Genomic DNA, 16572 nt, shown 5'->3' with positions numbered 1-16572 from the left:
AGCACTTAAACGTGGACCACCAGCACATGCAGCCTCACTGTGGGACAGAAAAAAAGAGACTCGGCCACACATTTTCATCAAGGAAAGGTTTATATTCCAGAGCTTTGATGGAGATATTCCACCTTCAAATATTTAAAATACCATTAGATGCATTGTTAAAAATGTACAGTGTCATTATTCTCGATCATTCTTGTGATTTAAAAGCTTAATGTCTCTCTTAACATTGCAGTTTCACTTCATTCAGTGTGATGTCTTTGAATAAAAAAAAGAAGCAATTTATACATGTACTGCATGTTTTTAAAAAAAAAATCTTAAAAATATATCTCGTTTAAATCAAACGGCACCCTAACAGGGTTTCTTGAAATGAGGAGTATTATTTCTTTCATTAAAGGAAGAGTTCACCCAAAAACAAATATTTGCTGAAAATGCACTCAACCACAGATCATCCAAAGATGTAGAGGAGTTTGTTTCTTCATGGGAACAGATTTGGAGAAATGTAGCATTGCATCACTTGCTCACCAGTGGATGCTCTGCAGTGAATGGGTGCCGTCAGAATGAGTTTTCAAACAGCTGATAAAAACATCACAGTAATCCACACAATGATCAATTAGCATCTCGTGAAGAGAAAACCTGAAACCCATCAAGACGTTTTTAACAATAATTTCTGGTCAAAATATGAGTCCATAATAACGTTTCCTCCAGTGAAAAATCCATCTCCTGAAAAGCAAGGTTATGCATAGACGATTCATATTTTAGCCGGAAGTGATGGTTTGAAGTTAAAACTCCTTAATGATGGATTTTTGCTTCACAAGACATTAACTGATGGACTGCAGTGGTGTGGAGTACTTGTGGATTATTGTAATTTGACTCTCAATCTGACGGCACCCATTCACTGCAGAGGATCCATTGCTGAGCACGTGATGAATGCTACATTTCTCCAAATCTGTTCTGATGAAGAAGTAAACTCATCTACAGTTTGGATGGCCTGAGGGTGAGTTCATTTTCAGCAAATTTTCATCATTGGCTGAACTATTCCTTTAATAATCACAGCATAACTAGTTTAAAATGTACATTAGATAATACAACCAAAGAAATAGTATGTCAGTCCATTTGCCTCTTTTCTTGCTGTCATCCAGCCGTCATCAAACACGTCCGGCAGCAGAACTGACGAAAGAGCTTCTTCTCACATAGTCGGTTCGACTTGACCATCTCGCAGAATACTTCATCCGCTGGGAGAGAGAAAGAGAAAGTTCAGACTTCAGTCATGTCTCTTTATCAAACACATCGCCGATCTGAATGATCCTGGTGAGTCTGCCACCTGTCATGTCCCAGAGTTTCTTACATTTTTTCCTCAAACACACTTTTAAAAATAAAGGCTCCAAAAGGGTGTTTTTACAGTGATGCCATAGAAGAACCATTGCTGGTTCCCCAAAGAATGGTTCCCTTTCAGTGAACAGTTCATAAATCAACCATTTCAAAGAACATTACAAAAATTTAAAGAACCTTTTCTGCATTTGAAAGGTTCCATGGATGTTCAAGGTTCTTCACGGAACCATCAATACCAATAAAGAACCTTTATTTTTAAGAGTCTAGGATGAAACCCAAATGCCCTACACTTGAATCAGAAGTGCCACTAACAGCAGTGGACCATCTTCTGTCCCTCTTTCTCCTCTCTCGGTGATCTGACGGTCATGTTATGTAAGTTTGGACAGACAGAAGGTTCCAGAGGAATGAGGGGCAGCGGATCCTGGGGAAAGCATTGTTGCTGTCCTGCCAATGCTCTGCCTCACTCACATTTTTTCCCCAGCCTTTCACTCACGTACGACCCTCTTCCCTTTCATCTTCTGAAATCTTTTTACTCAATGTGCTCCCCTTTCTTCTCTGTCTAATGTCAAGTGTTTATAGCTGTGCAACAACAACCTCTGAGAAGATTTGAAGTCTGAAAGCCTCGTAAACACCCGGGTCAGGTCAGTTTGACACGACATCATCCATATGAATTACTCCATGGGACCGTAACAACAAAAAGCTCCTTGCGAAACTTTATGAAAATAAAAAATTCCATAAACGAATAAACAAAACAAGGTCAAATGGAAGTTAGAGAATACATATGAACGTTTTAGGCTTTAGAAACAAGCAACAATCTCATAAAAGCTGACCATGCTGTCAAAAACTTCTTTGCAACAAAATAAAACTGACCTATTATACTTAATGTCACGGTTCAGCTACTGTGAAGGAGCGAGGAACGAGGAGACGAGGGAATAACAATAACAGCAGTCTTTAATCCTCCAAATCACTGGGAACACAGAACAGGCAGGAACACACACACGGAGCACATGGAGTAGACGTTTAAGATCCGACAAGGAAACATGGGGCAGACTACACTATACACTTAACGAGGGAATTGGGGAAACACACCTGGGAGCAATGAAACCCAATCGGAACAGGAACAGGAAGGGAACCAAATATGGGCAGGGGAAACTAGGTCACGGAGCACATGGGGAGCAAAACAAACACACTGACAGTCCATATTCCTGACGGGACAGTTCATTAAAGTCAAACTCCTGTCATCATTCACTTACGCTTACGTATCATTTTTCTTCTTTCATCAAACACAAAATCAGACGTTTGACAGAATGTCTCAGTGGCTCTTTTCCACCCCACACAGAATAAAGAAAATCAGGGTTTGGAATATAAAGGGAAGTAAATGATATGTTTTTGAACAATTATTTAATTTTTTAATGAATTATCAGCCCGATGTACAAATAAAACTGGTTCTATTCAATGAATCAGTCACAGTAACTCGCGAATCAGTCGTAAACTCATGAGTCGTTGTTGTATATTATTTAATGCTCAATGCTCACGCAAAGCACTATTGACTGGTTGGGCATACGAGAGAAAGAGAAAGTTCAGACTTCAGTCATGTCTCTTTATCAAACACATCGCCGATCTGAATGATCCTGGTGAGTCTGCCACCTGTCATGTCCCAGAGTTTCTTACATTTTTTCCTCAAACACACTTTTAAAAATAAAGGCTCCAAAAGGGTGTTTTTACAGTGATGCCATAGAAGAACCATTGCTGGTTCCCCAAAGAATGGTTCCCTTTCAGTGAACAGTTCATAAATCAACCATTTCAAAGAACATTACAAAAATTTAAAGAACCTTTTCTGCATTTGAAAGGTTCCATGGATGTTCAAGGTTCTTCACGGAACCATCAATACCAATAAAGAACCTTTATTTTTAAGAGTCTAGGATGAAACCCAAATGCCCTACACTTGAATCAGAAGTGCCACTAACAGCAGTGGACCATCTTCTGTCCCTCTTTCTCCTCTCTCGGTGATCTGACGGTCATGTTATGTAAGTTTGGACAGACAGAAGGTTCCAGAGGAATGAGGGGCAGCGGATCCTGGGGAAAGCATTGTTGCTGTCCTGCCAATGCTCTGCCTCACTCACATTTTTTCCCCAGCCTTTCACTCACGTACGACCCTCTTCCCTTTCATCTTCTGAAATCTTTTTACTCAATGTGCTCCCCTTTCTTCTCTGTCTAATGTCAAGTGTTTATAGCTGTGCAACAACAACCTCTGAGAAGATTTGAAGTCTGAAAGCCTCGTAAACACCCGGGTCAGGTCAGTTTGACACGACATCATCCATATGAATTACTCCATGGGACCGTAACAACAAAAAGCTCCTTGCGAAACTTTATGAAAATAAAAAATTCCATAAACGAATAAACAAAACAAGGTCAAATGGAAGTTAGAGAATACATATGAACGTTTTAGGCTTTAGAAACAAGCAACAATCTCATAAAAGCTGACCATGCTGTCAAAAACTTCTTTGCAACAAAATAAAACTGACCTATTATACTTAATGTCACGGTTCAGCTACTGTGAAGGAGCGAGGAACGAGGAGACGAGGGAATAACAATAACAGCAGTCTTTAATCCTCCAAATCACTGGGAACACAGAACAGGCAGGAACACACACACGGAGCACATGGAGTAGACGTTTAAGATCCGACAAGGAAACATGGGGCAGACTACACTATACACTTAACGAGGGAATTGGGGAAACACACCTGGGAGCAATGAAACCCAATCGGAACAGGAACAGGAAGGGAACCAAATATGGGCAGGGGAAACTAGGTCACGGAGCACATGGGGAGCAAAACAAACACACTGACAGTCCATATTCCTGACGGGACAGTTCATTAAAGTCAAACTCCTGTCATCATTCACTTACGCTTACGTATCATTTTTCTTCTTTCATCAAACACAAAATCAGACGTTTGACAGAATGTCTCAGTGGCTCTTTTCCACCCCACACAGAATAAAGAAAATCAGGGTTTGGAATATAAAGGGAAGTAAATGATATGTTTTTGAACAATTATTTAATTTTTTAATGAATTATCAGCCCGATGTACAAATAAAACTGGTTCTATTCAATGAATCAGTCACAGTAACTCGCGAATCAGTCGTAAACTCATGAGTCGTTGTTGTATATTATTTAATGCTCAATGCTCACGCAAAGCACTATTGACTGGTTGGGCATACGACAGAGAGAGATCAAATATAATTAAATGGATTACCTAAATTCATTTTAATGAATCGATTATTAAGAAATGAGATGTTTGACTCTTTTCCACGCAACAAAGGTGGATTTTAAATGTCAAGCTCCTAAAAGGCAAAAAAGCACCTCTTTTGAAGTCAAACAGTTTGAGTGAACAGACCAAAATTGAAGTGCCTAACATCTCAGCAGTGCTGGCTGACTGAAGGCACGTACCGTTGTTACAGGTGGCGTTCATGATGCAGGTCCGGCTGACGAGGCTGTATCTGTCCTTACACTGCGTGCAGCTCGTTCCAGGACCCTGACAGCTCAAACAGTGCTCCTCACACCTGAAAATCCACAGCAGAACCGCACATGAGCTTCCGCTTTTTATGCCTATAAAGACTCGATTTAATGACAGCGACAGATTTCCTGAAAACACGGAAGTAGCAGGCGATCAGAACAGGAGCATCATGACATGAATATGTACGGCCGGGACTGATGCATCAATGCCAGTGAGTGACAGCCATCAACAGAGCCAGAGCCTTGAATCATAAGGTGCTGCTTTAGTACTAGTAGTTTGAAGGAAAATGTAAGACCAAGTAAAGAAAATTTAAGGAATACACTGAATGAAACAAAATATGGTCTCTAAACGTAAATGTCCTGTATTAGCAAAGTTTTGTCTAAAGATAATTTACTTGAGAAGCAAAATTACATAAAATAATAAGTCTTGTTTTATGAGAAATTTATCAAAATAAAGTGAGTTTATGATTAAAACAAGAACAAATATCTGCCAATGGGCTCCGAAAAATACACTTAATTCAAAGGACAAATCCCCATTAACAGACGTTTGTTCTTGTTTTCTGCATAAACTCACTTCATTTTGTTCAGTTCCTCAGAAAACAAGACTTCATATGTTCAATTTGCATCTCAATTAAATATTTGTATTGGAAAAGAAGATAAAAAAAAAAAGATTGAGGAAGATATCACATTTTTGCAGTGCATGCAACATCTAATGCCATGACTTTATATGAATTTAAGACGTTCTGCTCTGATTTAAGACCTTTTAGGCCTTCATTTATGGAAGTGCAAATTAAGACTTTTTTATACATTTTTAAAACCCGCAAGAACTCTTCAGCATTAGTTAGGCTACTTTAGTCAACTCTTGTTCTAATCAAGAGCTGAAGATGATACGAGTCAAACTGTGCCATAAAACAGATCCTGGATCCTGGAGAGAAACACTGAGCTCATGTTTATGAGCGTGTTAATTTAACTGCCCATTTCATCACCTCAGCACTCTGCACCTACTAGTCCAGGTCATTCGTTTTCGAGTTCAGAGAGATCAGGTATCCTGATGTGTATCTGATATTGATGCTGCTGCTACATCTGACAAATATCTCCGTTTACTTCATTTCTATGGCATTATTAACCTAATATTAGTGAGTGAATCCCCTAAATTCTAGTTTTGTGTGCGTATGGAACAGAACTCACTCTCGAAATATTACAGCAACCGAAGACTCGTTATGTCCCGCAATTTTAACTTAACCACCGTCGACAGAGCTGTCGCATTTTGTATTTGTTTAGAGAGCGCGCTCTTGAAGGGTTGCCATGTCCACTTATTTTAATTGCTTATTGTTTGGGCTCAGCTAAACAAGCCATTCAGATTATGGAGTTCATAAAGCAGGCACGCGCAGGTCGGGATATTTCAGTATGTGGCATATTTCCAAGCTTGGATTTATTATTGTCTTGTTCTTGTTTGCTGTTTTTTATAGCAAGATCTGGCAACACTGTGAGTCAAAATATACCTGGTTTACTGTGATTTTTTGTGTCGCAATTCTGATATGTGGTTAAATAATGTCGTTAACAACTACTTGTCATGTGGCCAAAACGGAGTAAAGGATGACAAAATTGAAATTTCGGAGTGAACTGTTCCTTTAATGCGGATTCAAAAATTTTGAAATTTTACTGGTATAATATAGCCAACTGAAATTTAAGTTTGTTTTTGAAAGAAGTCTCTTCTGCTCACCACGGCTGCATTTATTTGATCAAAAATACAGTAAAAACAGTAATATTGTGAAATAATTTTGCAATTTAAAATAACTGCTTTCTATTCGAATGTATGTTAAAATGTAATTTTTTCCTGTGATTTCAAAGCTGAATTTTCAGCATCATTCCTCCAGTCTTCAGTGTCACAAGATCCTTCAGAAATCATTCTAATATGCTGATTTGATGCTCAACATTTTTTTATTAATATCAATGTTGAAAACAGAATTTAAAAGAACAGCATTTATTTCAAAAATAAATCTTAAAACATTATAAATGTCTTCACTTTCACTTTTGATCTATTTTAATGCATCTTTATAAAAAAACATTAATAAGCTTAAAAAAATCTTACTGACCCCAAACTTTTGAACAGTAGTGTGTGTGTACAAAAAAACAACAGTTGCGTTCGTGCAAAACAAGTTTTTACCCTCATTTCAATGTTTATTAATCTTCAAGTAAAGTATGTGCGACTGACAACAATGAAAATCTTGTATACAGGCCTAGGCCCATTATGATTTGAAGGGGCTATTTGATCATTATAAAATAAAATTGAAAAAAATGACAGCTCTCTATGGTAATGCATAACATCAGCATATGTGTGACCTCAGTGCTCTTATGCCGTATTTACTATCTGTACTTTATCATTTGCTGTATATGAGTTCAAACTGAATGCCTTCCAGTGTGGGTTGGTTACCTCAGGGCCACACTGATCAAAAATACAGTAAAAACAGTAATATTGTGAAATAATTTTGCAATTTAAAATAACTGCTTTCTATTCGAATGTATGTTAAAATGTAATTTTTTCCTGTGATTTCAAAGCTGAATTTTCAGCATCATTCCTCCAGTCTTCAGTGTCACAAGATCCTTCAGAAATCATTCTAATATGCTGATTTGATGCTCAACATTTTTTTATTAATATCAATGTTGAAAACAGAATTTAAAAGAACAGCATTTATTTCAAAAATAAATCTTAAAACATTATAAATGTCTTCACTTTCACTTTTGATCTATTTTAATGCATCTTTATAAAAAAACATTAATAAGCTTAAAAAAATCTTACTGACCCCAAACTTTTGAACAGTAGTGTGTGTGTACAAAAAAACAACAGTTGCGTTCGTGCAAAACAAGTTTTTACCCTCATTTCAATGTTTATTAATCTTCAAGTAAAGTATGTGCGACTGACAACAATGAAAATCTTGTATACAGGCCTAGGCCCATTATGATTTGAAGGGGCTATTTGATCATTATAAAATAAAATTGAAAAAAATGACAGCTCTCTATGGTAATGCATAACATCAGCATATGTGTGACCTCAGTGCTCTTATGCCGTATTTACTATCTGTACTTTATCATTTGCTGTATATGAGTTCAAACTGAATGCCTTCCAGTGTGGGTTGGTTACCTCAGGGCCACACTTGACCTCTGTTTTACGGCTGTCTGATCTATTTGCCTGCAGTGAAGCTCAACCGGACTCGGAGAAGAACCCGTTTCTACTGCAATCACCATCTGTGACCTTCATAAAAGCCTCTATTTGCTTGAGACAGCGTTCATAAAGCAAAAGACTGTTGATTCATAAATTGTGGAGTGCAGAGGCGTATCCTCTCCCGTGGCCCTTATGCTGCACATTACAGGAATCTAAAACACTGTAAATCTCAGAAGATACACTTTCTTCTACTGTTTCTCTCTGGTATTATCTGAAAAACCAATTGCTTTTCGATCATTATGCAGATAAAAAAAACTATAAAGATAATGCATAAACTAAAAAATAACTTAAAATATAATTTATATAGACAATATATATTTATAGAATTCAATAATATAAGAATATAACTTGCATATGAATACAAAATAAATAAATATTATATATTTATTTAATATTTGTATGTAACTTATATAAACAGTAAATACAATATACATATATATATAATTCTTGTGTGTATATATATATACACATATAACAGTAATTTTATATATACATTTATAGAACATAAGAATATATAATAATAATATATAAGAATTCTATAAATATATATTGTGCATATAAGTACATAACATAAATGTGTGTATATATATTATATATTTTAGAAATGTGTATACAACATACAAATATAAAATTCTTATATATTACAAAATATTATTATATTAGAAATTATATAAAAGACATATATAAAAATTAATTTGGACATTTTAGATTAAATTTATTTTATATTTCTATATAACTTTAATACACAATTACAATTAATTCTTAAATAAATAAATACAGTAAGTTAGTTTTATGTATCATCTAAATGATGGTGGAGAATATGATCATCAGGTTTTCAGCTTGAGTGCCAGTGTCATTAAAAAAGAGAGACAAGAGATTCTCAAACTCTTATGTCAACAACAAAACACATTTTCAAAGTGATTCATAATATCAGACCTCACTGTGTGTGTGTGTGTGTGTGTGTGTGTGTGTGACTGTGTGTGTGACTGTGTGTGTGTGTGTGTGTGTGTGTGTCTGTGTGTGTGTGGGTGTGTGGGTGTGTGACTGTGTGTGTGTGTGTGACTGTGTGTGCGCGCGCGCATGTGTGTGTGTGTGTGTGTGTGTGACTGTGTGTGTGTGGGTGTGTGACTGTGTGTGTGTGTGTGTGACTGTGACTGTGTGTGCGCGCGCGCATGTGTGTGTGTGTGTGTGACTGTGTGTGTGTGTGTGTGTGAGACTGTGTGTGTGTGTGTTCACATTTCTGCCGGAGAGCAATAAGAAATAATTCCAATGTAAATACCAAGCACTCAATTCCTTTACCAAGGCTACAATTCCAACAACTGCAATTTTAATGAGATGGATAATCAGAAGCTAAGAACGCAAACGTGTACAAAAAAATGAGAAAAGCCATGATGACATTACAGTTGGAAACAAAGACAAAGAGGATGACCTGACAGAAAGATGTTAGTTTGTAACTAATCTTAGTTAGTACTTGAAACTGTTTTACATTTTTTATGAGAACTGTAATGTGACCTTGAAATATGAAACATCTTTAATCTTAAAAACCTAAGAAAAATGTTTAATTAAATGCACTTGCATTTTAAAGCATCATAGGTGTGCTCCAGCTGTCACTTTCAAAACTTCATTAAATGCACATTCACACTGCAAGAGCCCAACTGGTCACACAGTAGTGTGTGTGCGTCTGAATGCAGCAGTGCAGTGGTCATGTGAGACGTGTGGAGGACTCACTTGCGGCACATCCTCTGTGTGAATCCCGCCGCCTCTCCTCTGTAGTATCCGGGAGCACAGGATCGGACGCACCGCCACTCCTGCTGTAAGTAGTCCGGCGCACACTGAATGCACTCCTCCAGTCCCGGACCTGCAAACACAAGCACACCGTTAGCTCAGTTCTCCGTTATTTACATTTGCAAGTCATTGGGATCTTCACCTGTGTTTGGGATGGCTGGTGACAGAGGCATGATGTTAACAATATGAATACGATGACCTGATACAATGTTCTGTCAGCTGAAGATCATAGAAAGGAGACTTGTCTACTTCCAGCTCTCTGGCATAATCAGCCCATCTCTAAGATTAAATCATTGTTACAAGAGACTTTCTCCCACAGCAGGTCAACCGTGTGATCTCTTATAAAGGTGAATAAAAGGTTATTTTATTCAGCAAGGATGCATTAAGTTGATCAAAAGAGACAGTAAAAACATTTATGATGTTACAAAAGATTCTATTTCAAATAAAAGCTGTTCTTTTGAACTTTCTATTCATTAAAGAATCCAGAGGAAAAAAGTATTATGGTTTCCACAAAAATATTGGGCAGCACAACTGTTTTCAATATTGATAATAATATAAATGTTTCCTGAGCAGCAAATCAGCATATTAGAATGATTTCTGAAGGATCATGTGACACTGAAGACTGGAGTATTGATGCTGAAAATTCAGCTTTGATCACAGGAATAATTACATTTAACAATATATTACAACAGAAAGCAGTTATTTTAAATGTTAATATTTGACAATATTGCTGTTTTTACTGTATTTGTGATTAAATAAATGCAGCTTGGTGAGCAAAAGAGACTTCTTTCAAAAACATCATAAAATCTTACAGAAAAAAACATTATCTGAAATAAATATTAACTGTACTAGCTAGTTGCAAAAGTAGCATTTCTCAACTTGATGTACTAAAATGCAACAAAATGACTAAAATGTCAACTTATAACAAAATATAAAAATAATATCTCATTCAAAATAATACCAAAATCTATAATAGTATATCAATAATACTACTGAATGAAATAAATGAGTATCTTTTTCCATCCATCAGTTTAGATGGAGTATGTTGCAGTGCATTGTGGGATTGTCGTCTCCACAAATGAAGCATGCCATGCTGCAAGTATTTGGCAAAGAAAAATACTTACATTTGCTACTTTATGTCTTAAAATGCTGTCTATCTAGACATCTCACTAGGGTTTTAAGACAGAGACCAAAACAGACACATACATTCAGGTTAATCTGTCAATTTATTTAACTCTGCCCTGCTGTGTCTACAACAGCTCTCCACATTTCAGCGAACTTGGAACGCAAACAACTCAGGGCTTATCAGGCGTCTCTGGTGATTTGGCATAATGAAGTAAGTTAATTAAGTTTGATGGCTGAGCAGCAAGTGATACAGGACTCGTTCACTCCTGCTGTCCTCAAAACAATACAAACACTTTACTCTTCAGTTTCTCACTGTGAACGGACTGGTAAGCAAGTTAAACGCATTCAACTATAATCTGATCTCATTCGTCTGCTTCTGCATTCAGTTCATTTCATATTCTGTGAGTATTATTTGAGTCTGCTCACATCCGTGATGTCCTGTGAGAGTACTGCACTGATTCTGAATGAGACTTGTGATGATATATCAATGTAAATGGGGGTTTCTCGACTTGTTCCTCAAGGTCTGCTACAGTTTACCAGCCTGTTATTTTCTAGTAATCCTGACGACCTTGATTAGCTTGTTCAGGTGAGTTTGATCAGAGCTGGAGTTAAATTTCGCTAGACCTTGAGGGCAAGAGTTGAGAAACTCTGATGTAAATCATAAAACCGAGACATTATCAATTCATCAGTATTGAGCTTTAATGGGGTCATATGACTTTGCTAAAAAATAATATAATTTTGTGTATTTGGTGCAATGAAATGTGTTTATGCGGTTTAAGGTTTAAAAAACACATTATTTTCCACACACTGTACATTATTGTTTCTCCTCTATGCCCCGCCTTTCTGAAACGCATCGATTTTTACAAAGCTCATCGGTCTGAAAAGCGAGGTGTGCTCTGATTGGCCAGCTATCCAGTGCGTTGTGATTGGCCGAATTCCTCAAGCGTGTGACGGAAATGTTACGCCCCTTAACATACTGTGATGCCGTGTCCCGGTGCGATGAGACAAAACCAATAAAACCCATTATAAATGAGGCATTCGTTGCATCCAGTGGGGACATAATTATGGATTATAATGACTTATACTGTCTTTTTACGTGTTGCGTTGCATCGCGCCGCGTAAACATAAAACCATGTCTGCATTTGTGATCGGAGAAACTACAAACGCTACTCTACACTGCTCAAAACTCACGTTTGAATCATCAGTGGCAAATTATTTAAATATGAAAGTGTATTTACAGGCTGTGAGTCAGCATTATTTGTCAGAACACTGGTATTGTAAGCTACTCTCCCAGGAAACAGTCCTTGTCCTCCGTAAAATGCGTTGCACACATCTGAATATTTGGGTTGAACTGTTCTGGAACAGTGTTGTAAATACAACTTAACCACTGATTTCTAGTTGTGTCCTCTTTTGGAAGACCCAAACAAAGTAGTTTTGCTTATATAACAAAACACACAGTGTCTTCACGACATGGCAGCGGCAGCAACAATGCTACAGCGAGAATCAAAGTTATGCCTTCTTTCTTTGCGTGAACATTTGGGCGGCGTTATGCAAATCTTCCCACATAGTGATGTAGACATGTGGGGGCGTGTTTAAATGAGGCGTTTTAGGAGGGCGTGGATGAGTCTTAACTTTTATAAAGAATATCTCTTTGGGTTTGAGACTTTAGTCTTTGCAACTTTAGGGATCTTATGTATGCATGCACATCTTGTAACACTCCAAAAAGAAAGGAAAACGTGAAATCGCATTATATGACCCCTTTAAGATACTACTGTATACTACCGTGCACAGGAAGTTTCTTCACCGGATGTCAACAAAACATGGACAGGCAAAATTTAGTCTGAAATACAAGTTAGTCAATCTGAAATTCTTGTTTAAACTGCTGTGTAAGTTTGTACTGTTCTGAATATAATGACTGCCAACATTTACATACACCTTTTTGTAATGCAAAACAAAATAATCGATATATATGTATGAAAAATGACCTAACTGTGTTGTGTCTATGGTATTACTAAAGTAAATCATATAGGGATTGGATGGGATAGGATAGGATTGGGGTGGGATTGGGATGGGATAGGATAGGATAGGATAGGGATAGGGATAGGGATAGGGATAGGGATAGGGATAGGGATAGGGATAGGGATAGGGATTGGGATTGGGTTGGACTCACCCATACACACTTAAAAATAAAGGTTCTTTTTTGGCATCAATGGTTCCATGAAGAATTTTTAACATCCATGGAACATTTTCATTGCACAAAATGTCCTTAATAGTGGAAAAGGGCTCTTTATATTATTAACATGTTGACACACTAATAAAAATGGTTCTTTTAAGAACTGATCACTGAAAGGTTATTTGGGGGGTTGGGGTTGGGGTTGGGATGGGATGGGGGTGAGATGGGATTGGATAAGATAGGACGGGACGGGACAGGACAGGATAGGATAGGATAGGATAGGATAGGATTGGAATATGATATGATATATGATATGATAGGATTGGGATGGGATGGGATAGGATTGTAAATGGGGTGGGATTGGGATTGTAAATGGGGTGGGATTGGGATGGGATGGGATGGGATGGGATGGGATGGGATGGGATAGGATAGGATAGGATAGGATAGGATAGGATGGGATAGAATAGAACAGAACAGAATAGAACAGAATGGAACAGGATAGTATTGATAGGATGGAATAGAATAGAATATAATAGAATAGAAGGTGACCTGTGCATGTGGAGCAGGAGATGTGGCAGGGGCTGCACTTCATTTCTTCCAGGTTAAAAAATGTTCCATTGGCACATTCTGGAACGCAGGTCATTCCTGCCAGACTTTAATCAGGAAAAAGAGAAGAAGAAGAAGAATAAACCCATACAGCAGTCCACAGCAATATTTTCACAGCTTTAAAGAGCAAACATCATGAAAAGCAAAAACATCAGTTATTATATAAAAACTATCAGCACATTAACATATGACTGCCTACAATTACATGACTTTTATGCACCTTATTATTACCTGTTATTATATATAACAACAGTGGACTTTCCATTATGTTAAAGAAATAAATAATAAAGTATTTGAATATTTGGAATAGTACATTTATGTCACTTAATGTGCATTATTTACCAAATGATACCTTATTTCCAAGTTCTCACTGTACCAACATGCACAAAAAAAGGTAAATCAAATAGTCAATTGTTAGTATTTGTTTGATAAATAATCAAAATGTCATAATTGCCACAAACACTATTGCCTCTAACTACAAACTAGTCACACTAAGAGTAAAACTAATTATATATTAGTAATAATAATTGTGTCAGACTCTGTTCCGTGTTTTGCTTCCTATATTTCCTTTTGCCCTTATTTGGTCTTCCTGTTCTGTTTCCCTGATTAGGTTTATTTGTTCCAGGTGTTTCCAATGTTCATTACATCATTGATTTCAGGTGTTCCTCATTGTGTCCCTCCTCTAGTCCTGTATTTAATGGTTTCCTGTTTTGAGTTCGTTGTCCGCTATTGTGAATGTCTGTTGATGTCTACCTCCTTTGCTACGTGTGTTTTCCTGGTTCCCTTGATATAATTAAAATCCCCTTATTGATGTACTCCTGGTCTCCTCGTTCCTCGCTCCCTCACAGTAGCACCGTGACAAATTGTTATATTATAATAATAAATAGAGTATTTTAATATTTAGAATAGCATATTTATGTCACTTTAATTTTTGTGTTATATTATTAACCCTTAAAAGACATCATTTATTATATTTCAAGTTCGCATTGTAACCAACATGTACAAAATAGACAATTAAATAAATAAGTGTTATTATTTTTTGTTGAACAATTAATTGCCATAATATCATAATTGTGACAGCTCTATTTCCAAAATCTGTATGTGCGGCTCCTTTAAGCTATTAGTGCTCTAAATGTGGCACAGACTAAAACTAGTGTCAAACTAAATTATTATTATTAAAATATTTTCAAACAAATCAGAGTTACCAGTGATTCCCAATCCAAGAAAACAACTCTGCAGTCTTCTTCACGGTGGCTTGATCTAGTCTTGGCTAAAAGAGCTGTTTTGTTATGGAAGTGGGGTATTGTGGGTCAGTGGTTGAAAATGACAGGCATTTCAATAATCATTTGAGCAAGTGTGGCGCAGACAATATGAATCTAAAAGACTCCAGGCATTTTCTCTCGATTTGCGCTTCTAAACATAGCGCATCACGATATATAACCCTGACAAGATTAGATGCCGTCAAGAGGTCACGGCGCAAAGCGTGCTGCGTTTTACCCTTCACAAGACCAGACTGCCTTTCAAGAACTAAAGCCCGGTCTGTCTCAGTACGGCTCGTCTAAACCACAGCAAAGACAGCATGCATAAAGATGACCAGATGTACCCTAGATGTTCTGAACCCACACAAAACCCAAAAGCCTAACTTCTTACGCTATTTCATCTGCACCAGCGTAAGGCTACAGCTGTCGTGAGAATTCAGAACTCCATAATTTTGTGCATGGAGTGCAAAGAGGGGTCACAGCTCTGCCTGTAAAACTCGATCGGCTGCAAGAGACTTAAATGCTCAATAGCCGCAAACATTTGGTTTTATTCATGCTGCAATCAAGCAACAATCCAGTGACAACTTTCAAACATTCTTGGGCCGCATCTCGACTGCCACATTCTGAGAGCAGCGGTTCAACACGGGACATGAAGCTGTGCACGTTTTTCTCATCAGGTTGTTTTGTGCAATTGCTGAACAGTTGAAACTTGAACAGTTTTGATGTTTATTAGTATTACCTGATGCCATCTTTACAGGCCGTGCATCTGTCTGCATCTCGCAAGCATTTCAAACAGTTCTCATGACACTTCAGACAACGTCTCTGGCCTGGAAAGAAAGAAAATGTGATGTGAAGATCACATAGACAATCAAAGAAAGGAATGCATGAACATAAAAGTAGTTCTGTCAGGACCACTAGAGTCAAAGGTAATTGACAGTTTGCATACGGTTTGGATTGGCGGCATTGTTCTGTTCTGGGCAAAAACTCCCTGCCCATTAATGCAGCTTAGCATGGCTAAGAGGAGGGAGAGCAGCGATAAACCGTTACACCCTGTCCTAACTACATGTGACGCGACAAGTTTCCAGCGACAAGCAATTTGGGTGCCCACACCAGACGCGAAGCGACAGAATCAATCAAATATCACAGCCAATCAGAAGCGTGTGTGGGCGGGCTCACTCTAGAAGCGCACTGCACTCGCAACTAAATGGAGACCTTTATAATCTAATTCATAAATATTAAAGCTTTTTAACATCATTAAATGTACATACTGAGTGACTGATAACATATTTGTTATGGAATGCACTCGTTGGTTCGCAGTGAGTTCACAGTTTTAACGGACATCTTTGCTTTAATTTATTTTCAAGATCTGATGTAAACTATCTGTTGTTGCTTTCAGTATGGCTATAAGGTCACACAAAATTATATTTAAACTCATATTAGACACTTTTAACATTGAATAAAGCACATAATCACCTGAGATTATCTACTGTCATATGTTGTTGTTCCAGCCGCAACGTCGCGGAAATAGAAACCGTTTCTAAATTAGAAATTTTGCGTGTCG

The 16572-nt window shown here is 37.4% G+C and overlaps 1 protein-coding gene across 1 annotated transcript in view; it reads right to left on the bottom strand.

Annotated features, from left to right (window-relative positions):
• Positions 1 to 1012: 1012 nt before the first annotated feature.
• The window catches only part of pcsk6 (proprotein convertase subtilisin/kexin type 6), a 50094-nt gene continuing 34534 nt past the window's right edge, over positions 1013 to 16572 (bottom strand). The window contains exons 8-12 of the mRNA XM_016236117.1: positions 15751 to 15838; positions 13696 to 13799; positions 9792 to 9921; positions 4775 to 4887; positions 1013 to 1229 (exon numbers count right to left, since the gene is read on the bottom strand). Coding sequence (XP_016091603.1) covers positions 1129 to 1229; positions 4775 to 4887; positions 9792 to 9921; positions 13696 to 13799; positions 15751 to 15838 — 536 coding nt within the window. The 3' untranslated portion in view covers positions 1013 to 1128. The remainder of the gene's footprint in view (positions 1230 to 4774; positions 4888 to 9791; positions 9922 to 13695; positions 13800 to 15750; positions 15839 to 16572) is intronic.

The sequence above is a fragment of the Sinocyclocheilus grahami genome, unplaced genomic scaffold (genome assembly GCF_001515645.1).
Source record: "Sinocyclocheilus grahami isolate Dianchi unplaced genomic scaffold, SAMN03320097.WGS_v1.1 scaffold481.1, whole genome shotgun sequence".
Taxonomy (NCBI): domain Eukaryota; kingdom Metazoa; phylum Chordata; class Actinopteri; order Cypriniformes; family Cyprinidae; genus Sinocyclocheilus; species Sinocyclocheilus grahami.
Note: the sequence above shows the minus strand (reverse complement) of the source record. Positions and strands in the feature narration are given on the sequence as shown.